The sequence below is a fragment of the Marmota marmota genome, unplaced genomic scaffold (assembly GCF_001458135.2).
Source record: "Marmota marmota marmota unplaced genomic scaffold, marMar, whole genome shotgun sequence".
Classification (NCBI taxonomy): domain Eukaryota; kingdom Metazoa; phylum Chordata; class Mammalia; order Rodentia; family Sciuridae; genus Marmota; species Marmota marmota.
Window position 1 is genome coordinate 36872095 of NW_025999990.1, and position 27708 is coordinate 36899802.

At 37.3% G+C, this 27708-nt stretch overlaps 1 protein-coding gene across 1 annotated transcript in view; it reads left to right on the top strand.

The window, feature by feature from the left end:
* The window catches only part of Cdh2 (cadherin 2), a gene marked incomplete at its 5' end in the record, with an annotated part of 209462 nt that overhangs the window by 152003 nt on the left and 29751 nt on the right, over positions 1 to 27708 (top strand). The window contains 10 exons of the mRNA XM_048806592.1: positions 1185 to 1340; positions 4456 to 4600; positions 7186 to 7358; positions 15963 to 16100; positions 16761 to 16946; positions 19296 to 19549; positions 20839 to 20981; positions 24368 to 24601; positions 24902 to 25135; positions 27367 to 27506. Coding sequence (XP_048662549.1) covers positions 1185 to 1340; positions 4456 to 4600; positions 7186 to 7358; positions 15963 to 16100; positions 16761 to 16946; positions 19296 to 19549; positions 20839 to 20981; positions 24368 to 24601; positions 24902 to 25135; positions 27367 to 27506 — 1803 coding nt within the window. The remainder of the gene's footprint in view (positions 1 to 1184; positions 1341 to 4455; positions 4601 to 7185; positions 7359 to 15962; positions 16101 to 16760; positions 16947 to 19295; positions 19550 to 20838; positions 20982 to 24367; positions 24602 to 24901; positions 25136 to 27366; positions 27507 to 27708) is intronic.

Sequence of the window (27708 nt, forward strand, 5' to 3'; positions counted from 1 at the left end):
TTTTTTTTTTTTTTTTTTTTTTTTTTGGTTACTCCAGATGCATACCTTCAGATGAAGAAATTTAAAATACAGATTCTTTTTGCATGTTTAGGAAAATTATCAGCCCATTATTCATGACAAAAGGACAATAAGACAAAATCATTATATTTCCATTTGTTAAAATGTAAATGTTCTTATGGATGATTATTTGAGCATGCAGACTCGTATTTATTGAGAGATGTGGATTTTTTAATAAACCACTTATTTGTGTTGTATATTCTGTCCTTTGTACATTGTAATTCAATTTACCAATGAGCATAACCCCCAAGCAAAGGTGCTACTTTTCTATTTCAGTGGAATATGAGAAAATAGAGAATGGTGCTTTAACTTTAAAAAACCACAACCAGATTTTACTAATGAATTTAGTTTATTTACCCAACACATAAAGATCTATTATTATTACCTCTAAATGATATTGCCCAGTCAGCCCTTTTTATGCCTGCCTGCCTTCTTCTCTGTCTAGAGAGTCTCTTCAGCCTCCAATGGCTACTCATACATTGACTTAATTTTCCCAGGAACCATTGTATTTGGAGGAGAAGGAAATGTGTTTATAGTGGCTATACAGTTTGGGAGTATAAAAATATCTCTTGAGATCCTTTCTCATATGCTCCTTGTAGTATTAGTTGCCTTTTAAAAATGATATGGAAATCTTTCTTGCAATGAAGAGTCTTTGTACAAAGCAAGTAACAAAATATGATGTCCAGGCTCCACCATGTTGGAGTTCTTTGTAAGCATATTTCACACTATGGGTAGATAATCACTTCTTACTGTAACTGATGAAAAAAGGTGAACAGCATTTATTTCAATTAACTTGGACTCCTGTTACTGTGTTAAACAGTCTAACCCAGAGTTTCTGTCTAAAAACTGACGCTCCTAAATTTTGACTTTTTGCACTACTCCTAGTGAGCATTCTTTTAAAGGTGAACATTGCCTCCAGTCTTTCTGGGGATAGGTGACATCTCTTTTTGAAGGCTGTTACCAAGAAGCAGAGAGGAGGGGCAGGCACTGGGGAAGTTTCAGTGACGTTCTGGAAAGAGATGGAGCAAGTTTGTAACAGAACAAGGGTAGGAAGTGTGGCATGTGCTATCTATGATAATGAGCTCAGTTAGTCTCTCATTTAATGTCATTGTTTTCTTGGTCCTCAGATCAGGTCTGATAGGGATAAAAACCTTTCACTGCGGTACAGTGTCACTGGGCCTGGAGCTGACCAACCTCCGACTGGCATCTTCATTATCAACCCCATCTCAGGTCAGCTGTCAGTGACAAAGCCTCTGGATCGTGAGCTGATAGCCCGGTTTCATGTAAGATTGCAACCAGCTGATAAATCTATGTGTTCCTACTCTTCTAAATGTGTGTGGAATTTGTCGTTGCCTCCTATGAGTCTGAAAGCCTGGACACTGAGAGTTTCAACACCAGAAATGAAATTTGTAGCTTTTTGTCTTATTTTGATGATTCTAATGTCTTTATAAAATTTATTAGTGCTCTTGGTAAAAACAAAACAATGCCAAAAAAAAGGAAAATTGCTCCAAATCTCATTACTCTTTACATTTTATTACTTGCCTTCAGTTACATGGTTAAGAAAACCTATAAGAGCAAATTATGAATGGGGTCAAAACCATTGAACATAAAATACAGAGAGATCAAACCATTGTTCACGGATATATGGAAGTATAATCAAAGTGAATCCCATCTTCTTATATTCTGTTAAATGTTCTTCTGGATTTTTTTTCTCTTTTTATTACTCAGAACATTTTATCATTGAAAGATGTTAATGCATGGTTTGTTCTACATGTTCTTTTTTGTTTGTTTGTTTGCTTCTGAACCCTTTATATTTATGCTATAATGTAACATAGCTTTTAATATTGTAAAATTGATTTTTGAAAACATTTTATGAATCATACCTTCTGGTTTCCAGAGGTATTGATAAAGGCCTTCCCTCCTCCAAGATGCTTATCTCCCAATTTTTATCTCTTGGATTAACTTTTTTACATTTAAAATTTTAACCTCTGTGGATTTATTTGAATAAAAGGAGAGAGAGCTACAGGCCCACTTTTCTTTTCCTTTGTGGCTAGCCTGGTTTCCCAATACCATGTATTGAATTAATTCCCACAGTGGTTTAAAACCTTCCTCCCACGTAGGCATGTGCTTACAAAGTTTTTGTTTTGTTCACTTATGCAATTGTTGAACTCTTGGACTTGCTCAAAGCTTTAAAATTATAGGAATTTCTAAACTACAGTAGATTCCCCTAGATCTAAATAGACAAATAAGCATATGAGAAATTAAAAATGTTTTAGGATCGATATTAGTCTGTATTTTCTCTTCTCAAGACTTTGATTATTTTATCAGCCCATTCTTTTAAAACTCTTGAAGAACAGTTTATTCTAATGTTGTTTATATTGTTCTAAAACACAGAGAAAGAAATACAACTTCAAACTTTTCACAAAGACTGCATAGCATTCCCAGGGAATGTGGATTAAGATAGCACATAATAGAGCTGGGCTCTGTGGAGCATGCCTGTAATCCCAGGGGCTCAGGAGGATGAAGCAGGAGGATCCCAAGGTCAAAGCTAGCATCAGCAACTTAGCAAGGCCCTAAGGAACTTGGCGAGATCCTGTCTCAAAATGAAAAATAAAAAGAGCTGGGGAAATGGGGATGTGGGTCAGGGGTTAAGTGCCCCTGGATTCAGCCCCAGTACAAAAAAAAAAAAAAAAAAAAGATCACACATAATAAAAGACTGTGGACTAGTCCAATTTGTGATTATAAAGATTGATACAAAAAAACTTTCCAATCTTTTTCTCTATGAATTCTCACTTCCTGATCTTCTGTCATTAAAATTAAGAAAATATATACATCCAGATCCATTTTACAGTAAATTATTGTTCTTCCAGTGCTCGCTTCTTGCATATTAAAAGAGCAATACTCATAGCAAAATAGAGTTTATTATAGAATTATAAGTATTAGGAATGAGTAACTTAGTGAGGCCTTGTCTCACAATTAAAAAGGATGTGACTCAGTGTTTAAGCACCCCTGATTTCAATCCCTGGTACCAAAAAAAAAAAAAGGATCAGTATTAATATTTTACATAATTATAAATGTAATTAAAGTTCAGTATTAAAAATCTGTTAAGGGGAAAATAAGTCAAGGGAAAATTATTACCTATATAATATTAAAATTCAGTAATAAAATTTATGTTGTTTTCTGTGTTTAGTAACCTCTAAATAAAGAGAGGCTGTGTTGACGCTTCTTTAACTTAAAGAACATATCTGATGGAAGCCAACAGCCAGTATCAGACCAGCATTCCAGTTATAAAGTTCCATACCAGGAGGAGTAGTGCAAGCCTGTAATCCCAGCAGCTCGGGAGGCTAAAGCAGGAGGATTCAGAGTTCAAAGCCAGCCCCAGCAACAGCAGGGTACTAAGCAACTCAGTGAGACCCTGTCTCTAAATAAAATACAAATAAGGCTGGGGATGTGGCTCAGTACTCAAGTGCTCACCCACCCAAAAAAGGAATGGAAAGCCTCTCTTTGTGCAGAATTGATGGAAAGATTTTGAAGATATTCTGCCAAGAGTAGCTGAGTGATTATACTTGCTTTTAAGAAAAAGACAGAAATTTTTGAAAAATACCTATAAAACTATGAGCTAACCCTAAATACATATATTCACATATTTTAATATGTATGAGTTACTTTAAAACTGAAAAACAGTAAAAGCTTAGTATGAAAATTCCCTACGTATACTCACTTTCTATACTCCTGTTCCCTTGATCTTTACGAGCACTCTTGGGTGGTACCGTATCTATCCTTACCCTGATTCTTATCATATCTACTGGTTCAACAAAAGGATTTTGGAGCTGGCAGAACTGACTTTGGATCCAGATTCTGTCAACAGACAGAGGATTGTGACCGCCACAAGTTACCTAGCATTTCTGAAGCTCAGTTCCCCCAACTTCAAATGTTGACAGTTTCTGGCTCACTCTTTTACATATTGATTTAAATCATTTAAAATGGATTAGCACAATGTCTAACATAAGGTGAAGGATGGTTTTTTGCTGCTGTATCTACTGTAATTATATGGAGTCAGGTTGACTACAATTTTTTTTTGAAGAGAGAGAGAGAATTTTTTAATATTTATTTTTTAGTTTTTGGTGGACACAACATCTTTATTTTATTCTTTTATGTGGTGCTGAGGATCAGACCCAGCGCCCCGCACATGCAAGGCAAGTGCGCTACCGCTTGAGCCATATCCCCAGCCCCTGACTACAATTTTTTTTAAGAAAGAATAGCTTCTGTTTTTCCATTAGCTGTTTTCCAATAGCTTCTGTCAGTCCATTCTTGCTACGTTAGTCGCATTGTGATTGTGTAATATGTGTTCTCATGGACAAATATGTTAAGTACATTTGTTTTCAATTACTTTTGCAGTTGAGGGCACATGCAGTAGATATTAATGGCAATCAAGTGGAGAACCCCATTGACATTGTCATCAATGTTATTGACATGAATGATAACAGACCTGAGTTCTTGCACCAGGTGTGGAATGGGACCGTTCCTGAGGGATCAAAGCCTGGTAAGTTTGAAGATAAAAATTTGAAGATGGTTTCAGGAAATGCTATATAACCAGCACCGTCATATAAGCAAGAAAAGGAGAAATCACACGGCCCTTTTAGTGTCATTTTCTTTCATTCGTATGCTTTTAGGTAACACAGGAAAAAACTGTAGGATGAAAATGGAAAAAATATGCCTCTTACTGCCCACATGACAATTTTTTCTCTTTGGAAACAATATATACTACAGTATTGGATTCTGCTACTATATATATAGAATCTCTGGGAGCCTTTCATTATGCTACAGTTGATACAGTTAGAGCAACTTGAAAGTGAGCCCTGGAAGAAACTTTCTGCTTGTAAAGTGCAAATTCTACCCTAGGAAACAGTCACCAACATACCCAACCAGAAAGCCTCAGAACTGCTTGATATGTTTTTGGGACCAGGTGGTGAAGTAACACCCCCAGCAGGGCAGGGACATAGTGACAGCTGTGACTGCCCTCTAGCTACACTAGCTATTTATTTCCAGGGTTCCCTGATGTCCTCTGCAGACCTCTCTTTTCAACTAGCATAATAGAAAATGGCTGGCCTAGAAACAGCCCTTGCTGGAAGCCCTTTCACCATTGGAAAGTGGTATTTGACTAAGGTTTTAGATTCTTGTACTGAAAACAGTGAAGACTCAGTTACAGCAGAATAGCCAGGCCAGAAAGACCTATTCAGTCTGAAAAATGAGTGGACAAGATGGTCAGCTGGTATTATGAAGGTAAGTGTTGGGCCAGCCTTCCTGAGCCGTTTTGGTGTTTGAAGCGATTTAAATGGCTATATTTTTTATTTTGTAAAACTTCATTTAAAACTCTGTTCCATAATCAGTTGGTCATCCATACAGGTTTATAGCACTTTTTCATAGTCCAAATGCAATTCTCTGTGTCCTCAGAAAAGAAGTGGGATGGGGGGCACCTGGGGGAAGAAAGGGGCTGGACAGGAGAACCCATCATCTGTGGCTCCTTCTAAGTCACATAGTCTGAGTAACTTTCTTTGGTGTTTTCAAATACAGAATAATTGAAGCTTGTTAAACACATCCTTACTCAAACATGTCTTATACACATATACCAAAAATAGATAAACCTTGGGCTTTTTTGGCTGCAGAAATTTTGTTCTTAAAAATCATTTATTTTCTTTTTTTCTTGTAATACTTCAAACTTGATAAAATATACTGCCTCACCTAGATTACTAAAAATAAGCCATTGGAACTGCATTTATTATGCATTTGACAATGAATTTCCACTTAAGCCTTCCATAAATAAAAGACTAGGTAGTCACTGCAAGCAAAGACATTTCATGAGTGTGTTTCCTGTGGTCTCTCTGCCGTTTGAAAACATCCTACTAGGCCAGGTTTGATACTGTGATGACTCTTGAGTCAAACTGTGTTTTTAATCAGTATTTGGGCTCAAGGTTATGAAACATACTGTTGTGAATTTTTTTAACCATTCCTTCGCTCATTCATTCAACACATGTTTTTAAAGTACGTGCTATGTGCCAGGCCCTGTTCTGGCTCTGTGAATACCATGGTGATAAGAAAGTTCCTTTAAGCAAGTAGGAGCTTAAAGCCCAATAAGGGAGCAAAATTTAGAGAAGGCAACAGGCAAAAGTGCTATTAAGTTTTGAGGGGAAAAAAAATTAAGTTTAAAGAGATGGTACATAATCAAAAAGGGTATCTTGTTTAGAGACAAGCTCAGAAAAGAGATTGAAATACTGTGACTAAGGCATGGTTAATTCTGGGTGAATATATACCACATGGTCAGGAGAATAAGGGTAGAATTTTCTCTATTTCTAAAGTAGAACCAAGCTTAGAGTACCCAAGAAGACAGGTTAGAGAGAAATAGAAATCTCATGATTCAGTTCTTCCAAAGATCCCACAGAATAAGCCATTCTAAAAATTAAGTACTTTCCCCTTGACTTCTAAATTATAATTTGTGTAGCTAATTTGATCCTAATGCTTTATAGATGTATGTTTCAAAATATCCAATATATCAATGTCCTCAAGTTGGTTACAGTGTTCTTTTAATCTACAAAGGAATAGTGAACCACAAGGCCAGATCTCTATTCAATGTACCAAAACAGTAATGCATGAGATGACTCCTTATGAAATGAGTAAATGGAGTGTGCCTCGTTATGCGTACAGCTTACTTTCAGAAAGTGACGTAGGCATTGGGGGAATCACACTCAGTGTGCCATTTGAAATGTTATTGCATAACAAGAAAATGCAACAGAGGGAAGGAATCAGCAGTCATAAAATAAATCTCTGATACCCTCTGTATTATTTATGGTTTATGTTTTATATAAATTAAGGCCTTCAAATAAATCATTTCAGAATCATAGGGTAAATTTATCTTCTAAGTTATGGAAACATTGAGTCTTTATAAATATGTGTATTTTTATACTTTTTTTTCCATCTACTAGAACACGTAGTTGTTTTAACCAACTAAATTATTAAAAATGACTGTTTGAAAAAGGAAAAGATCAGATATATCAGCCTGATAAACTTATCCTTCTTTTCTGGGACCAAAATGAAGGATAACTCTTCATTTTTCTTGTCCACTGTCTCTAGGAACGTATGTGATGACCGTAACTGCTATTGATGCTGATGATCCAAATGCTCTAAATGGGATGTTGAGGTACAGAATTCTGTCCCAGGCTCCCAGCACCCCTTCACCCAACATGTTCACAATCAACAATGAGACTGGCGATATCATCACTGTGGCAGCTGGACTTGATCGAGAAGTAAGCCAAACAAAATTTGATTTGTTTTTAAAGATGAACAGTGTCACATATAGTTTATCTCCAGGTAATAATATATTCACGTGCTAATTTCCATTAATATATTTGCTGTGCAGGTTTATAACTGAACTTCATATTGGTTAAATGATATGATAAATCATTGCCAGCCTGCACAATGTCTAATGTGATAATTAAGTTATGCCAATACTCTCTACTACCAAATTTTTAAAATTCTTGGGCATTTCATCAGGTTTTTTGTTTTGGTTTTTTTTTTTGGGGGGAAAGGGGGGTACTAGGGACTGAACCCAGGGGTGATTAACCCTTAGCCACATCTCTAGCCCTTTTATTTTGTATTTTGAGACAGGGTGTCTTCTTAAGTTACCTAGGCCTTCACTAAGTTTCTGACGCTGCCTCAGCCTCCCAAACTGCTGGGATTACAAGAGCGGCACTTGTGCCATCTCTCTGGGCTCTTCAATTATATTGTCAAAGGCTTTTGTGGGAAACTAAATTAAATATCATTGCCAAATAATGTATGCATAAATTTAAATAATTTTTAACATATTTTTAAGAGCTGCAAATATCATGTATGTGATTAGATTTTTGGTATCCTTATGGATAGCCTTATTTAGTACAAATTGATTCTCTCTTTTATTGGCACTTGCCCCTTAACCCTAAGGTTAATTTATTTACCAGGTTTGAGTACTAGTAACTGCATTAATTCTACTAACATTTAAAGACATAAGTTCAGAGAAGCATACTTCTGGCATATTTTGTTGAAAAGACATACACTGATGAAGGCATTGAAATACCATGACGTATCACAATCTGAGGCAAATAGTGATTGGGTAGGTTTCCATGGGAGCCGTCTCAGGGTGGCAGCCTGAACCTACTGTGTTCTTATGCACCTCTGTGTTTTTCTTCATGTAATTTCTTATGCCAGGAAGTTTTTCCTTTGCCCCCGTCTTGGACCTTCCAATTCCCCACATTCTGATTCCTGTTCTGCTTGTACACTTTACTGAAAAGTCTAGCTCTAATGAAACTTTTATGTCCTTTTTCTCTTCTGTCCTGACCATTTTCTTACTGATTCTCAAGGTCATTATTTCAACCATCCATAATCATCGTGTGAGTGAATTATCAAAGTACCAACTCATAGAGATTTGTGTTTCCTACATTTCTGGCTGAGCCAGCTTTTACTGTAATGGGACATCTGATTACATATGTCAAAAGGAAACATTATACCCACCACAATAAATATTATTGACAGGGATTTTAGAAGTTGGGTTTTTTTGATGCTTTATTTGCTATAGGAGCATTCACTTGAATTGGATCGAAGAAAACACTGCTGTTGCAATTAATTATATACACAAGATAGTGCTAGAAGCACTATAATAAAGTAATATGAGCCAATCAAGATTACTTTATTCACAACTCAGCTGCAAGCTTTACTTAGGAGTTAGGGATATGCCTGTGACATTGTACCTATTAACTTCTGGCTGCCAGTGGACCCTTTTTCTAGGAATGTTTTGCATCAGAGATGATTGAAATGAATTTGGATTTGCAGTAGTACTTTTAGTTCAGTGATATTCGGAACATGTATGTCTTTTCACTTCTTCCATTACTGTATGAAATACTATTCTTATATGCCAATAAACTCAGCATGGGTGCCATATTTTATATGAGATTACGGGGTATTTTTCAATATTCTCTCTTGAATGCCAGGTTGCTCACATAGCAAGTCGATTTAGCTCTGTTCACAATCCTAATATTTCTCTTTCATTCACACTGTCATTATAAGATTCAGAAATGGGGAATCATCGTGTTTTCATCTGTAATATTCCTATCACACTTAGCCTGGCTGTTTTATGGCAAGAGAGAGGCATGGAGAACTAAAGATAGTTTTTCTATAGTAGAGCAACCACGTTTAAAAATCAAAGAGACTGTATTTAGTTTAGAGGTTGGAAGCTTGAAGTTAGGCCATAATCGTGGGTAAGTCCATCTTCCAGTGGCCAGAGAGAGGCCATTCGCTGTCCTTTGGAGACACTAATGCAGAAATGAATTCCAGCCTACAGAATCGAGGATTAGATACAATATGCAAAATTGTCTCTTGACAGTGAAATTATTAAACACAACAGTGAGTTACTAGAGAAAATTATAGAAAAACCTTCCTTTTCGAAAAGTCACTTAACATAGAAAAAGCATCTATCTTCGATGGTTTATGGTAATTTCTGCCTGAAGCCGGGGATAAATTACTTTGACTTTTTGAGGCCTCGCACAGGCTTGAAATTCTTTTATGTCTATTAGAATTCACAGTTTCCTTTTTGTCAAATCATGTTAGTTGTCATTCTCCCAGGGTATATGACACCTTTAAGGGATGGAAGGCCCTAATCATTGAAATGCTTACTGAGATACAGCCTTTGATTTTTCTTTAATCTGTTGAGTTTGAAAAAGAAAGACAGAAAGAAAGAAAGAAATCATCTGTTCCTTAGCGTCTCCAAACCTAAAGCTGCACCACCACGTTATCCAGTCTTCAGCTTTTTATCTCTATCGGACAGATTACTAGTGGAGGCTTTTCCTGGCATTTTCTTCCTTTCCCCAGCCTTGTGTCTTTATTCCTTGTCGCCTGCCCTTTTTGCACAGACAGCCCATGACTGACTGCTTTACCGCGATTGAATTCTGGCTCAGCCTGTTCCAGCCTATTTGACCTTCATTAGCCTCTAACCTCAGCGTCTGCATCTGTAAATGGAGATCACAACACGAGGTGTATCATGGGGTGGCTCTGAAGCTTGTGCAACATGATTCAGGAAGCATTCAGCAGTGCCCAGTAAATCTTAGTGACATTTTCCCCATTGCCATCCATGAGGACAGAATATTTCTCATGGCAAAGAAGGAACGATACTTCCTGTTTTCCAAGCCTATTAATTTTTTAACTGTGCCCTCAATTCCTTGTTCTGCCCTGAAGGCACTGTTTTCTGTGGTATATCCAGTCCTCCTCCCTTCCCTATAGGTTCCTCCATAACGGACAACTGTCCTAAATCTCCACAGTACAGTGGCTCTCCACACCCTGTGATATCAAATTGGAACTCTTTAGTATGGTATTCTAAGCCCTCTAGAGCCCTGGCCTCTGTGCCTTCTTCAGCCGCCCCCTGCCAAGATTCTTTGCCTCTTGTTTTTGAACAAGTGATGCCCCACCACTCCTATAACCATATGCTCTTGTAGCAGTGAAGTTTTATATTCTATTGCTGTTTCTTCTGCCTCAATATTTCTTTCTCATTTCCATGTGCCAAGCTGATCCTCGCCCTTAGAGAGCCAATCTTCAACACCTTCTCTGGGCAACCACAGTGCCTACTCTCTGATGCAGAGACTATATCATATAGAAAGTATATCTGGATTCTTGTTCTTAGTATTCAGCAGAGCAGGTGTTCTTCTTCCTTTTACCGTGAACAGGAACCCTGAAGAAATCTTGAAGTTATGAGACATCCTTCAGTTCAATACCAGACTTCTCAAAAGGGCAGCACCTACTCACTGTTCGACTCCTACGTCCTTCCTCATCTGCTTAGAATCTGGCCTTCTGCCTTCTTCCCTTACTCAAGATGTGCTTCTTGTTCTTTGTCTTTTTTTTTTTTTTTTTTTTGAGATGGGTCTCACTCTGTGTGCTCTGGCTGGTCTCAAACTCATGAGGTTGGGTGGTTCTCCTGCCTTAGCTTCCTGAATACAGGCTTAACAGGCACTGTTACATCCAGCTTGCAGATTATGTATTCTGACTTTCTTGGAGGGCACTTACATATTGGAGCAATTAATGGTACACTCTCAACTCAGAAAGACCGGTTTTTAAGTCTTATTTTTGCCACTTAAGGCTGGAAATCTATGGCAAGGTTTCTTCCCTTTCTAAGACTCAGTTGCTCATTTGCAAAATGAGGATGAAAACTCTACCTTGTAGGAATGTGGTGAGGACAAATGAAGTTATTTAGTGCTTAGCATTGCACCCGACATGAATGCTCAATCTCAACTAAAGTCCTTGTTTTCTATTATCAAGGTCCTTAGATCAGTGTCCACATACAGTAAGCATGAAAAAAAAATTAGAGCACAAATTTTCAAAATAGATGGCCCCTTTTCACAAAGGAGCTAACTGGGAGTTAACAGTTAATAATTTCTATGTGGGTCACAATCCTAAATTTTGGTGACATTATTATTTAACCTGGCTTCATCCATCCAAAAGCAAGTCTACCTTCTTAAGTGTCTGATTCATGATGAATTCTTTATTTCATGTAACTAGTGTTTTCTCCTTGTCTTCTGAGGTTGTGGTCTAATTGCCTTTACCATATTCAGCTACTAACTAATCCCAATCTGTTCAGTCATCATGCTCTTCTCAGTTTCACCCTATACATCTCTTGTATTCCTTCCTTCCTTCAAGCTTTGAGGACTGGTTGGGACACTCCGATTAAAAATTCTTAAGAAGGAGCTGGGGTTATGGCTGAGTGACAGAATGCCTGCCTCACATGTGTGAGGCACTGGCTTCAATCCTCAGCACCACATAAAAGATAGATAGATAGATAGATAGATAGATAAATAAATATAAAGATGTTGTGTCCAACTACAACTAAAAAAGTATTTTTAAAAATTTTTAAGAAATTTACATCAATGGGGACCTGAAGAGCTAGGAAACTGAGGAGGTAAAGGTGCTTATTTTTCATTTTATACCTGTTTATTCTTTTTAAATATTATACCATATGTATATGCCACCTGTTCTAAAAAATAAAGTGAGTTTTTAAACTGAGCCATTAAAAAATAATAAAAAATAAAGACTCCCTGCATCACTTCTTCCTACCCTGAGTACAATTGCATGGTGTATTTGGTGCTGTGATTCATTCCAATTGCTGTCACTTCATAACACCAAGACCATAATCTGATTTTATTTACTATTTTATCCAAGTAAATACAGCATTGCCTGCCATATAATAGAAGTTTAGCAAATGTTTGTCAAGGGAATAACTGAATGTCTTTAACCTCCTCTTCCGCTGATTTCAATCCAGATAAGTGTTTTTAAAATGTACTCCACACGTATAATGATTTTGGTTGGTACAAGCAGAGGACCCTGTAGGAAGCAAAGCCCCCAAGCCTTTTAGATGCTACTCCATCAAGTACAGACACCAGAATCCAAACATCCAAAAATTTATTATGTTTATTCTTTACAGTTATATTTATGGCATGTGAAAGCAGTTTTTCATGCATGGTACTGCTATAATAAATAAATTAAGTTTTGAAAAAAGAATGATAAATAGGAAATGACTCATGGTATAGAATTATGAGGATATGGGAGAATTGGGAAATGATGGATGCATCACTGTGGTTTGAGAAATAGCTAGTTTGTGCTCTCAGTATGTTTTAATAAATAATTATAGCTACCCATGTAAATAAGAATTTGGTTTTACCCTAACCTGGAGTGAGTTTTCTAAGGTAATACAATGCTGAAGGTTTCTTCTCCATTCATTCATCCACCCACAAAGTCAAAAGCATCCATGCATGGCTTGCTTGCTGTCTGTAAGACACTGTGCTACAGACTGATGAGACAAACAGAGCCCTGGGGATGGGAGGGTATGAGTGTGTGCTCACAATACACACAAGCATGGTGGGGCAAGAACAGCATGCAATATGATAATGGCCATATAAACTAGAAAGCGTGATAGAGATGCATTGTGGGATCACAATCTTGAGGACTGGAGAGCTCTGCCTCAAGGATTTTCAGAAGTCACTAACAAGATGACTTTGAAGCTGCTTGTTTGGCAGGCTCAGAATGAGGGAAGGATATTCTGGCCAGAGTTTCTCAACCAGAGAACTGTTGACATTTTTGGATACATAATTCTTTGTTGTGGGGACATGTCCTGTTGCATGTTCTGCAGAATTTCTGGCCTTAATATATTAGATGTCAGAAATACTCCCTAGTTGTGACAACAAAAATGTCCCCTAGCAGAACACAATCACTGTGGTTGAGAACCACTGGTCTAGGCAGGAGAATTGCCAAGTGCCATAGCATGGGGTCATGACAGTGCATTTGAAGATAAATATAAAAAGCTTAAAGTGTGAGATGAATGAATGACAGAGGATAGCTTTGGTAACATGGGTGAGTCACAGAGAGGGAAGGATTGATAACAACCTGATGAGTTGAGACTTTATCATATCTCAAAAAGGAACAGAGAAAAAGTTTTGAAGCAGAATTCTCTATGTCCATTGTAATACTGTGAAGGTGAGAAGTCAATTTGTGAGGGAATCTAAACGTTAGCCATTCAGAACCACATGCCCAGTGACTGATTTAGGCAAGAAGCTCTGAATGGTTTTGTTGCTTAAAAAATAGATTATCAAAACTTCCTTACTAAATATAAGACCATTTTTACAGTTAGGCATTTAGAAATAACAATGTTCTCTTAAAACTTAAAAGATTTCAAGACGAGCTTGAAGCAATAGGGAATTTCAAGAATCAGTTACTGATCCCAATTATTTCAGCCTATGCAAAATTGTCTGTATTATGCCCATATAATTTTAAAGATATTCATGAAATAGGAAAGTGCTCAATCTCCATATCTTAACTATGGGGAGGGTTTTTTTATCTTCTAAAAAAAATAAACTCCATTTTTTTCTTTTTAATTGTTTTTTGAAAATGTTCATCTGTTTCTACAAACTAACAGCTATCAAAAATTGGCATTTCAAAAGTCACAACAAATTTTTGTTTTCGTAACTTTCAGTGGGGACACTGAACTGAATGCCCTGCAAAAAAAATTTCTCTTAGTAACCATGAGAGCATTGAACTAAAGCAACACTAAGGACTGAGAAAGGAAACCATTGAGAGACACTGTACCCTATTTATGCATCCTTGTGAAGTGTTGTGGGTTCAGAAAAATTTAAATGGTTCAACCAGCACTATTCGTTTGTGGGTTTTTTAATTAATTCAGTAAAATGTGGTATTTTGTCTTTTAAAAGAAAAAAAACAACTAAAATAAAAACTGGTAGAGGCTGGCATTTGGGTAGGCAGAGACTTAAAATCTAATGTGTGGCTGTCCCTCCTACTCCTTTCTTTTCCTTGCCCTTCCCTCGAACAACTAAATCAAAAGCTACAATTTGTGTCTGTTCCATCCAAGCTCCAGAAATCCCTTAAGAATGGCCATTCATAACGGGAGCTATATTTAGAATCAGGGGAAACCGCACTTTGCAGTGACCGTTGTTTTCTTTTGTTTTTGGTTTTGTTTCGTATGAAGAAGTGACTCTGGTTTGGAATGTTTTTAACATTTATGAAAATGATCTATATATTTTTATCTGTGCCAACTTCTACAGAGATTCCAAATTATTTTAGATACTGTTTTTTTGGCTAGGTTTTCCTAATATAAAACTTTGTCAGCCAGTAGTTGTAGGCTTCTCAGACAATCACAAGACTTGCTCTTAGATACATTACAGCTTGATTTGGCTCCTTTCTAAAATAGTCAGTCTGGAATTTGAAAGAACTGAATGCCTGTCAGATAATAGTCATCTTCATGGAAATGTATCCATATCTATACCCATTATAACTGTGTGCTCAAAACAGTGGACACAAGGAGTATCACATGTCCAAATACCCATCCATTGAATATGCAATTATTAAATTCCTACTATGTTCCAGGGCTAACTATGTAAATATAAACCTTTTAACTAGACTTATGTATATATATGTGTGTGTGTGTGTGTGTGTGTGTGTGTGTGTGTGTGTGTGTGGTACTGGGGAATCCAACCAAGCTCCATCCTTAGCCCTTTTTATTTTTTTATTTTGAGACCAGATCTTACTCAATTGTCCTGACTGACCTTGAACTTGTGATCCTCCTGCCTCAACCTCCCTAGACAATGGGATTACAATCATGCACCACCACTGTGCCCAGTTTGAATTAGCTTTTGATTGTAAGAATATATCTCCCCTGGGGCTGGGGTTGTAGCTCAGTGGTAGCATGTGTGAGGCACTGGGTTCAGTCTCAGCACCACATATAAATGCATAAATAAATTAATTAAATAAAGATCTGCTGACAGCTAGAAAAAAAGAATATATTTCTCCTATGTAGTTTTGAATAGTAAGCATTAGTGAGGATTAGAGGGAAATATCCTATCAACCCTCTTATAACAGAAGTTGCATATATATAAAAATATGTAAAAGGAAAGCCTGCATATATTGTAAATTATGTATGCTTTCTTCCCCCTCTCTTGAGCTTCTGCAGTGTCCTAAACTGGGTAGAAATTTAACACATGAGAAAGTAAATACAAACCAAAAGACTGGAATGCTTGATCACAGACTAGTGAAGAAAAGGGAAAGGTTGTACCAGATGGAGGTTTTAGCTTAGCTGTGAATTTCACACATCTGCAGCGCATTCCTCACTGTGAGGAGATGTGCATATACACAGTTAAATCTCTTTAGACAAAGACCAGACCTGTGCTTTGTAAGTTAAAGTACACTGCACTTGGGAAATTTCAAGCAATGCTCATCAGAATGAATGATGCTGTGCTTTCCGTGTGTAATAAAGAGCCATTCACAGAACAACTGTTATGTCTTCTTGAGGAATTAGTTTCATTTAGGTTGTTATCTTTATGTCTTTTTAGAAAGTGCAACAGTATACGTTAATAATTCAAGCTACAGACATGGAAGGCAATCCCACATACGGTCTTTCAAACACAGCCACGGCTGTCATCACAGTGACAGATGTCAATGACAATCCTCCAGAGTTTACTGCCATGACAGTAAGTATGGCCTGTCGCTCAAGGAACTTCAGGTCTGTGGTCCATTATGGAGAAGTTTTGTCATGAATAATAAATGTGTTAAATAGAAGTGGAACTTGCTTAACTTGAGAGTAGAATGGCCAGTGGCTCGGGGGCTTCTGTCCCCAGGGCTTTAACTCAGGCATCTCAGTAGTTTTCTTCCTCATCTTCAAGATCATTGTTAAAAATGTTAAAATATCCTGCCTGGAACAAACATTCTGAAAAGACTGGGTGCTGTTATAACAAAATACTTACAAACATTTTCAGGTGTGTGAACTACATGACTGATTGATGCTCCTGCTTGAGTATGTAATTATCTATATCAAAGTAAAATCATTTCCGTAGACAAATCCTTTCCCCTAACCCCACATTAATCACCCAGATACTCATAAGTGGTTGCTAATTTTAATAGGTAATGGAACTGCAACATCATTTGCAAAATAAAAATGGGGACTAAAATGTGTTATAGTATTTTTAAAGTCAAGCATAAATCCTATGATTACCTGCATTACCAATCTCCCCATTTAGTGTAGATAATTAAGATTTAATGGAGCAGTTAAATCTGGGTGGTGTGTTTGTCAAGACAACTTGTCCTCCAGTGGTCTACGTCACTCCTCTGACTGACATCTGTCTTTCTTGTAGTTCTATGGTGAAGTACCTGAAAACAGGGTGGATGTCATTGTAGCTAATTTAACTGTGACTGATAAGGATCAGCCCCATACACCAGCCTGGAACGCAGTGTACAGAATCAGTGGTGGAGATCCTACAGGAAGGTTTGCCATTCAGACCGACCCTAACAGCAACGACGGGTTAGTCACCGTGGTAAAAGTAAGTGTTCCTCAGGGCATTGATCTCTGACAGCCTCTTGGCAGTGAGCAGTAGATTTGCCCCTACTGTATCATTTTGCTATTAAATCTTAGGGTCTTCTTTTCCCCCAAACATCTCTAAATCTGGAATTCATATTTATGTGGTAGGTTATGTGTTATGGTTTAATTTATGCTGAGGTTGAGGCCAGCAAAGGTATTCCCCATTATCATTGGACTTAGATTTTTTTTAAATCATAAAGTCAGTTTAGACAGACTTACCAATCTGAAGAGACTGACCTCAACAACACTGATTATCAATGTAATTGATGTACTAGTTCTGATCCTCAGTTGATACCTGTGAAGAATGAGGCACCACACCTATGTTCCTCGTGGTTACAGCTGTTGAAAATATTGGGAGGTAGGGAGTGAACCAGAAAATATCACAGAAGTAACATGGAATGAGCAGGCAAGAAAAGAGCCTATGTTTTAAAAAGATCTTGTGTTTACATTGCTATTTTAAATAATTTTTTTTCAAAACTTCAAGAAACTGATTCTTCTATTTTTAATTGACAAAAGAAAGAAAAAGAGAGGACTCCAAACAAAACAATTTGGTGCCAAATGCAGAGGGAATGTTCTTCAGGTATAATAATGCATAGCTGTAATGTATAATAAGTTGGTTCCGCTGATCATCCCTACCCAGTGAAAAAATATATTACTCTGCCTCTCACCTAAACACTCTTAGTTTGTAAGTACACCCAGGTGGTGGCTTCACAGGGCAATGTGCATCACAGTGCCAGTTGCCAACAACCATGTACTGTATGTGCGTGAGTCGACTGAGATGTGGTTTTGAAACTTAGTGATCAAGAGCACCACTCCCAGAACCCAGTTGTCTGTGTTCAAATTACAGCTCTGCTCTTGACACTTGTGTGACCATGACTGGTTATTTAACCTCTGTTAACCTCAAATTCCTCATGCAGAAAGTAGGGGCTGTGATGACAGCACCTAAGTCATGGCACTTTTGTGAGGGATGAATGAGTTTTGTATGCTTTGAAGAACTCAGAACTGTGCCAATGCCAGGAAGCACAAATAAATGTCACGACAGGACAGTGGAGTGGTTCATGCGATCCCTCAAGATACTACAATCTTCTTTTCTGGCTTCTTCTCTGTCTTGTTGGAAACACTTGAGGAAAGGAAAGTTGAGCTGGGGACTTGGGAGTGAGAGAAGAAAACTGTGTTTCAAGACGTGAGGAAGTGATCTAGGTTAAGAAACTGGTACAGTTGATGCTAATGATGTAGCTTTTTCGTGACCTGCAGCTCTTGATCATTCTTGGGCTACCATCAATTTTCGAGATTCTCTGTGCCCTTTCTTTCCCTGTTATTACCACACAGTTCTGCCTGTTTGCACCTTCACTAAAAAGTGATCAAGGGAAATTAAGGGAAAGTTCCATTTGGTCACTTGATTCCCATAACATTCTTGTGACAGCAGGATTTAATGGGACTTTGTTTTTTTGTATTTTGTGTGTGTGTGTGTGTGTGTGTTTTTACTTGTTAGTTATACATGACAGTAGAATGTATTTTGACATATTATACATATAAAGAGTATAACTGCCCATTCTTCTGGTTGTACCTGATATGGAATTCAATGGGACTTTGGAAGTAAATATTTACAAGAAGGGTTATTTGTGCATTGCATTAATCTTGAGTGTTGTCCTTAGATTTGTGATTTTTACAGACCAGTAAAACACTCAGAATTATTTTAGTTTGCTAAAGAAGGAAAAAAAGCCTTCCACCAAAAATCACTTTTATTTTAAAAGGAAGTGTGTGTGTCTGTACACATTGGTATTTCAAATTGTACTTCAAATTATGAAATATACTTAAACTATTCATAAATTTCAGCTTTATGAAAAAAGATCAGATTTCCTGGGGTTTTTGTTTGTTTGTTTTTTAGTGTATCACAGACTGGGGGAAGCTTCCCTGGATGAGGACTGATCCTATACCAGTGCCTGAGACCCTATGCTCTTATCTGACTTCATATTAGTTGGTATTTTTGATCCACAATGCTATTTTTAAAAATAATCACTGTTTAGATATACCTAAATAAATAAATCCATGCAGCAGTAATTCACATTATTTGGTGAACGTAAATCTTTGAAGTACCCAAGATTTATAAGTAGCTTAAACTTGCATAAGTATTTCAGTCATTGACCAGGATAAGGCATATTTTCCAGAAAGTTGAGAGGAACTTCACTGTGCAGTGAATTAAAAAAAAAAAAATCAAGTTTGAGAAATGGAATTAATAGAATGAAGCGCAGCATGTAAATATTCTTAGTTCTGAAAAATATGATTTTCTTTTTATCTTTTCTTTTTCCAGCCAATCGACTTTGAAACAAATAGGATGTTTGTCCTTACTGTTGCTGCAGAAAATCAAGTGCCATTAGCCAAAGGAATCCAGCACCCACCTCAGTCCACTGCAACTGTGTCTGTCACAGTTATCGATGTCAATGAAAACCCTTATTTTGCCCCCAATCCCAAGATCATTCGCCAAGAAGAAGGTCTTCACGCAGGTACCATGTTGACAACATTCACTGCTCAGGACCCAGATCGATATATGCAGCAGAATATTAGGTATGAAATGCTGCTTATGGTATTTTTATAATTTACATTCCATTCTGTGTCATGCATAAAATTTATTTAATTTACCATTTGTGTATCAATTAAAGAAAAAAATTTCCTTTGTTTATTTTTACCCCTTTCCTTTTTTAAGAGAAGGTAATTATTTAGCCTGTGCTTTTAAATTGAACACCTCAAAAAGTTGTACAGTCAGTAAAATAGAGAACTTTCAGAAGCTTATGACATTTATCTCTCCTTCATGTCGGGAAGAAAATGAAACTTAGGCCCAAACCAAAATCTAGGAGCTAATTATTTTTATTCCTTACCTGTGCAGTGAACTTATAAAATGTATCTGTGAAGATTTCCAACCTCAGCAAAATCTAATTTGTCCTTCCTGATAAATGAATAGATGACGGGCAAAGCCCACCCCATGAATCGGTTATCTGTAGCTCATGATGGTAATTCTTAAAATGAGCTGGCAATTTATTATTTAACTTTCTTCCAAACTGAAGTTAACAGATAACTGCATTTATCCTCTATTTCTTCATACATTGACACCAACATACTTAAATAGTTAATTAATATTTGTATTGAAATCCTACAATTTTTACTTCTCAAAGTATACAACATTCTTCCAAACTGTACATTGGTTATCTGACCTTGAAATGTTCACCTCCTACTTCCAGTAAAAATAGAATTTAAGCTGATCGCTCTACTCATACAGACTGGAGCTTGTGGGTCTTGTTTGAAAGGATATAGCTCAGAAGCTTGGCCCAGAGTGGGAGAGCCTAGTAGGAATGGAATTATAAGAGATCTCTTCAGTGAGATTCATCTCTGCCATGATAAGGTGGTGAAACCAATTAGGAGTGATCTGTGATATCAAATTCAATTTCTTTTATAAATTTCTCTTAAAGTCCTATATATTAGATCTACTGCTTATTTGGAAAGTATATTTGAGCCGTTTATCTGCACATTTGATATCTGTTGAAGTAGACAAGAACCTCCATTGAAATATGTCCAAACTACCTTAATGCACACTAGGGAGATTATGCTCTTTGTCTTGTACCTCAAATATCTGTGGAATGTTTCCTGCATGACTGACCAAACACAACCTTTATGTACCTCCCAAAATCACTGCCACAGAAATATTTTCCATGTGAAAGCTCTGTTTCTAACCATCATCTACAAAAATGCAAGTTAATGAGCTGGTTTTATTTTTGCAATTAAACCTGTAAAATATGTGTTATCTTTTAAGCTTCACATCAAAAAAAAAAAATTAAACTTACTGCACTTTCATTTTGTAGATACACAAAATTATCTGATCCTGCCAATTGGCTAAAAATAGATCCTGTGAATGGCCAAATCACTACAATTGCTGTTTTGGACAGAGAATCGCCAAATGTGAAAAACAATATATATAATGCTACTTTCCTTGCTTCTGACAATGGTATGTAATTAAATATATTTGTGGTATTATCCTGTACATTGGTTAAAGAGAGTAGAGCCTCATCATACATGCACAGAAACCAAGATTTTCTATAATACCATATTGACAAGAAAATGGACCTTTGTTGCTCTTAGGCCCCAATTAAAAAAAAAAAAATTCATTTCCTGTGGCCTTCTTGTGCCTAATGAATGTTCTCTGGCCACACACCTTCCAGGGTAGCCTGGTATACTGATTATGAACATTCCTTATTCTGTCCTGCCACACTTTGATACCTTATTTACTACAGCTCCAGTTAACCATCAGTGTCCCCAGAGTCTGTGTTTTTGTGGTGGTTTTTGTTGTTATTTTAGGTACTGAGGATAGAACTCAGGGGCACTCGACCACTGAGCCACATCCCCAGCCCTATTTATATTTTATTTGGAGAGAAGTTCTCACTGAATTGCTTAGCACTCACTTTTTTGCTAAGGCTGGCTTTGAACTTTGAACTTTGAACTGCTTCATCCTCCCAAGCCACTGGGATTTCAGGAGTGCACCACCACACCGGACAGTCTCTGTGTTTTTTGAGTTGGTCTTTTTATATTTCTTGTAGTCAGTCTGTTTACTGCCATTAGTATATGTGTCTGTAGCAATTGTCCTATTTTTGACTCTCCCACATTGTGTGCCATGCATCAGGAAGCTCTTAATTTAGGGTGTAAATTGAGAGAAGTGAGACTGTGAGCATTTAGGGTGTTGGATTTTAGAAGAGATACTCTGACACCTTTCGTATTTTCTTTTGCGGATCTCTGCTGGGTCTGAGTGGGTTGAGATATATAGGTAATCCACCTTTTTTAGATATCTAATATAAAAGGAACGTATGAAACTTGATGATGAACTTTCCTGTTTTGTTAGCATTCGGTTTAACATGTGCTTGAGAATGGAAGCTCTGGAGTTCTGCCTGATCCCCAGGGCCTATCTCCACCTCTCCGACTGTCTTAGCATATGATTGGTGATGGGGTTTAATCTCTTTCCTTTTTTTTCTGATGTTTTTGTTGGTAAATACACATAATGGTATTCACTATTATGTGTATTGTTTTGAGGGAAATAGAATGACTTCTACATAGAAAATTGTACCTGGCACAAACTAACCACTTCAATAAACATTTCTTCTATTTTTGAGTAGTTTCAAAACTGAATCACAACCATGTTTTAAAATATTTTAGTGTTATTCTGTAATGGGAATGTTTAATAAAAATAACCTTTAAATTGGCGGGCAGGATGTGCCGTTTGAAAAACATTGCCTGTCAACACTTTTGATAAAACCTATCTCAATGAACGTTTCCAAATCCTGTATAATAAGATTCAATGAGATTGCGATCTGAAGTAAATCCATGTGGCGACAGAGCTAAAACACTATTTCTTATCCTTTCTAATGAGACATGACTGTTCAAATGTTGAGAGTTGGACCTCTGTAGAAACAGCCTCTGCCAGTGTACCTCAGAGCATTGCTTTGGAGGTTTTTTTCCTTTGGAGCATTATATTTATACATTTGAGTTCATGTTGACAAAATCATACCCATGGAAATTATTCCATTTTTGTTCCCATCCTCTCCAACTTCCCTCTTTCCTTTCTTTCCCCCTATTCTCCTTCTTTCTTTCACTTGCTTATTTATTTACTTTTGGTGGGTGCTTTCTACATAAAGGTGGAATTCCTCTGGTATAGTTATATATATGCACATGGTGTGATTTTTGTTAAATCATTCCACATCTCTTCCCTTTTCCCATTCCTCCTCCTTCTATCTCGATCTCTTCCTTCTACTCTACTGACATTCCTTATATCTTTATGATATCTGATCCAGCACCACCTTTCCCCCTTATTTTGCTCTAGTTCCTGCATACAAACATTTAACTCTTTGATTTTTCTGAGCACTAGTGTGTTTTATGTTTCCTTGTTGCATGGAACTAGTAGCTGTCCTCTACATTAGAACTTAAAATAATGTATCTTAAACCATAATGTCGTGATATAAAGATTTACATATATAAAGTGACATGTATGTTGGTTGTAAGTGCCTGCCAGGTTTTTCATTCACCCAGGTGATTTTTTGTTCTAATTGGAAGGTTATTTGATATGAGAGACAAGTGAGCTGTTCAGTCTATGTAGCTGGGACACTTTGCATGTGCATTTCAATTTAAATCACAAAGCTGGATATAGAGCCTCAGTTCTGCTCCATAATGATTGGGCGAGTTCTTATATTCTCTCTGTGCCATGGTTTCATTATTATTAAATTGTTTAACTGTTGCTTATTCTATAAAGTTGTTGTAAGAGTTAAGTAATCTTAAATGTGATAATGAATGTAAAAGTTCTTCAAACTGTCAAATATCATAGTGGTGGTAACAGTATTGGGAAATTGGAACAGACGCCCTGCCTTCCTAAGTTCTCTGTGTTCTCAGAACTGTGATATTCTTCACAGAGGGTGGTAGAGATTTTTACTTATTCCCAGCTCAGAATGACATGTGCATGTGTACCTTCCTCATTGCATTACCCTGAGCAGGTCACCTAAATCTTTGGGCTTCAAAATGTATTACTATTAATAAACTATTTTATATACATATCATTTATTATTTATGCATGAATATTTATAATATGAGCAGAAGACAGAATTATCGTATGAGATGGTAAAGACATTTTATAGTGGAATGAGAATGGATTTGGGGCCAGGCAGAGCAACCTTTAGTAACAACCCACTTATATATAATAGTATGTAGCCATGAGCAATTTATAGAGACAAAGGTTCCTCATCTGTTCAAACCTACTTTGTTGGATGACAACAAAATAATACAAAGAAAGCCATCTGATCTTTCTGAGTAGTTGATTGATCAATAACTATCACTTCTGTCCCCTAAGATGTTCCTTCCCGAAATGAGACCTGTGGTTCTGTATTATTTGTCTGTAGAGTATTGTATTAGGTCAGAGCCATTTTTGAGCTTTCAAAGCACTCTTGAGTTCTTTCATGCACACATGTCTTAGTTCTCTATCCAAAGGCTAGGGTCCACAAACTCTTGAGCCTTTGTCCTGCTTACCTGACATTCCATACAGTGCCTGGAGGAGTGTGATGTGCACAGACCCTGAGTAATGGACAACAGGGCCAGGAAAAGTGTGGGATCCCATAGAGCCTGTCGTCACCATGCTCACTCCCTACACCGTAGCATGGCAGTTCAAGGTCATGCCAAGAGGGAAGAAAGAAGTGGACTTGTTCTGAAACAGTCCATTCAGATACTGTGACAGCTAGATTTTTCCAGGGTAACACAGTGATGAGGGCAAGAAGGCTGGACGTTTGAGAATTTCACTGTAATTGAGACTTATTGGAGAGAACTGTTCAGCATCCATTGTAATTTTTCCTCCCTTTTTAGGAATTCCTCCTATGAGTGGAACAGGAACGCTGCAAATCTATTTACTTGATATTAATGACAATGCTCCTCAAGTGTTACCTCAAGAGGCAGAGACTTGTGAAACTCCAGACCCCAATTCAATTAACATCACAGCACTTGATTATGACATCGATCCAAATGCTGGACCATTTGCTTTTGATCTTCCTTTATCTCCTGTGACTATTAAGAGAAATTGGACCATCACTCGGCTTAATGGTAAGAACAGGTTAATTATTTGAATATATGTGCAGTTGAGAGGTTTTGAAACCTGGTATGAAAAGTTAATTTTTACGTGCTTCATAATCTTCTCATTAAATATATTCTAAAAGCTACTTAAAGTTTAAGTAAAATATTAAGAGCTCTTGAAGCCAAAAAAAAAAAAATGTTTTCATAATGCTGCAGCATTGTGATTCTCTTTATGTATACAGTCAGGTAGGAGACACATTCTGGAAAAGGCTGGGTTTTTGTTGCATTAGGTATTGATTATCAAACTGTATTTTTCCTCTTTTTGTACAGGTGATTTTGCTCAGCTCAATTTAAAGATCAAATTTCTTGAAGCTGGGATCTATGAAGTTCCCATCATAATCACAGATTCCGGTAATCCTCCCAAGTCCAATATTTCCATCCTCCGAGTGAAGGTTTGCCAGTGTGACTCAAATGGAGACTGCACAGATGTGGACCGGATCGTGGGCGCAGGGCTTGGCACGGGGGCCATCATCGCCATCCTGCTGTGTATCATCATCCTCCTTAGTGAGTACTAGTGTCGTCTCTTGGGTGTTAATTCCTTTGGCTTCTGGGATGTTCAGCAACGGAACTTACTTCTGTTGCCCTACAAAGTAACCTAAGTGGTCACAAATTGAACCCAATGCTCAGTCCTGCCTTGACTTGGGAGTAAGCTCTCCTTGACCTCTGAGCACTGCCTCTTCAATCATAAACAGGACTACCAAGTCCACCTGAGAATGGAAAGCCTTGGAGCATTCTTCCAAGCACTTACAGGTTTGCAACAAGCCTCCCCAGAATACTTCTTCCATGCCCTCTTGCCATTTTCTGATGCTGATTGCTTGGGGAGCTGTAAAACTCTTTTCGTAGAAAAATGTTAAACAGTCCCAAGGTTGAGCACTTATCTTATGATTTGAGTATGAATTTATGGCATGTGGTTGATGATTTAGGAAAATAAGTATATTGCTTTCCTTCACTTTCCTCCGTACAAAGCACAGTCAGCAGCCTGCTCCAGTCAGGCGAGGATCAAGGTATTTGTTTCTGAAGGGCTGCACCAAATAGTGAGAGATTGTACTTCACACACAGCACATTTGATAATAGAAATGATTACACAGCTCAATAAATTGTCTGTCTTTAGAGGAAGTATAGATTAAGGAATTGCTCCTTTTTAAGATACTTGGCAATCTTTGGTTCAGTGGAATGCAAGAAATTAACCACTGGAAAGTACTTTAAGAACCACTTCTAAGCATGCAGGTTAAAAGAAGAAATTGCCTGGGCCTTGTGTTTTATTGTGGAATAGCAGCAGGACTTAGTTTATTGTGCGATCATGCTTATGCACCAATCACTTTCTTGAAAATGTTGGCCATTTCTTTTATGTTTCCTCCATTTACAAGTGTTCTGGTAATTTAGAATTCTGTCCCTTTATTCTAAGCAATTACTATAGAAGCCTGAGCATTTTTTACTTCCTGTGTGGAGACTACTTTGGCTATAATTTGAAACCTGCATGCTATACTAATAATCCACTTGCTAGATTTAGCCCTGGAACAATGGCAAATGAGATCATGTATCTGGCTTTAAAAGGAGGATATTTACTTTTATGGCCAATAATAAAAATGTGCTCAAATAGGAGTCATTAAATCTTTTGTTTCAGGATGTAAACCGATACCCTCAGATTTTAGACAGAGCTCATTCCTAGATGTGCACTTAGGGACGAGTTTCAGTTTCCACTGAAACGTGGCGTAGATGCCAGCCTTATCAAGAAAGACTTAGGTATGATGGATTGAGGCATGGAGAAGTGACTGTGGCATTTTGAAGGAAAATGAATTGGTGCTGATTTTAACATCAACTCTGGAAAATTTATGGTTCCAGTCCTGGCACATAAGTGTGAAGCATGAAAGCCTAATATTATTTTAGTGCTCAAACTAATCCCCTCGTCTTCTTAGCTGAAACATGCATTTTGATAGAACAGAAAATGCAGAATAGTGTGGCAGGAAAACACAGCCCTTGGGAGTCAAGGAAAATCTCAAGATGCTATTCCTGATCTAGCTTCAATTTTTTACCCAAGTCATCTAAACAAGCACTTGTCACCTTGTCACACCAGAGAAGTACCTTTTTTTCTTTTTTGTACCAGGGATTGAACTCAGAGGCACTCAACCACTGAGCCACACCCCATCCCTATTTTGTATTTTATTTAGAGACAGGGTCTTACTGAGTTGCTAAATGCCTTGCCGTTGCTGAGGCTGGCTTTGAACTCGAAATCCTCCCATCTCAGACTCCTGAGCCACTAGGATTACAGGTGTCCACCACCATGCCCTGTAGAAGTGCCATTTTCTGTGAATTTAGAATTATAATGATGAGAGACGAATCTGCATTAAGCAGTGTCATAATTTATCTTACTGCTATTTTGTGTCTTCCGAATTTATGAAGTATTATATTAAAAGTATCTGAAGTATTATACTAAGGCCAAAATGAAGACCAAAAATGATACTGTCCCCATGCATAGATAATGAAATTAAGGACAAGGATGTTTACCCCAAGGGGTTTGCAGGACACCAGATCATGGAGCCCAAGTGGTCACAAACTGAACCCAAGGCTCAGTCCTGCCTTGACTTGTTTCTTTAAGTCTCTGAGGCCAGAAATAAGTAATAGGGTTGGAAATGGATTACAAGCCTTTGACCCTTTTATATATAAATTATTAGTGTTGCAGACATGATTAGATAGCTCTGACTTCCAAATGATGCAATTACTGTGTTCCTATCTAGTCCTCGTTCTGATGTTTGTGGTATGGATGAAACGCCGGGATAAAGAACGCCAGGCCAAACAACTTTTAATTGATCCAGAGGATGACGTAAGAGATAATATTTTAAAATACGATGAAGAAGGTGGAGGAGAAGAAGACCAGGTGAGCAATATTTTGAATATTTTGTTTATTTGTTTGTTTGTTATATCCATTCTACACTTGCTGTTAACTGAGAATGGAAGATACAGAAAAGGCAAGTTCAACTCTTTTCTTTTTTAATATTTAATTTTTAGTTGTAGTTGGACAAATACCTTTATTTTACTTACTTATTTTTATGTGGTACTGAGGATTGAACGCAGGGCCT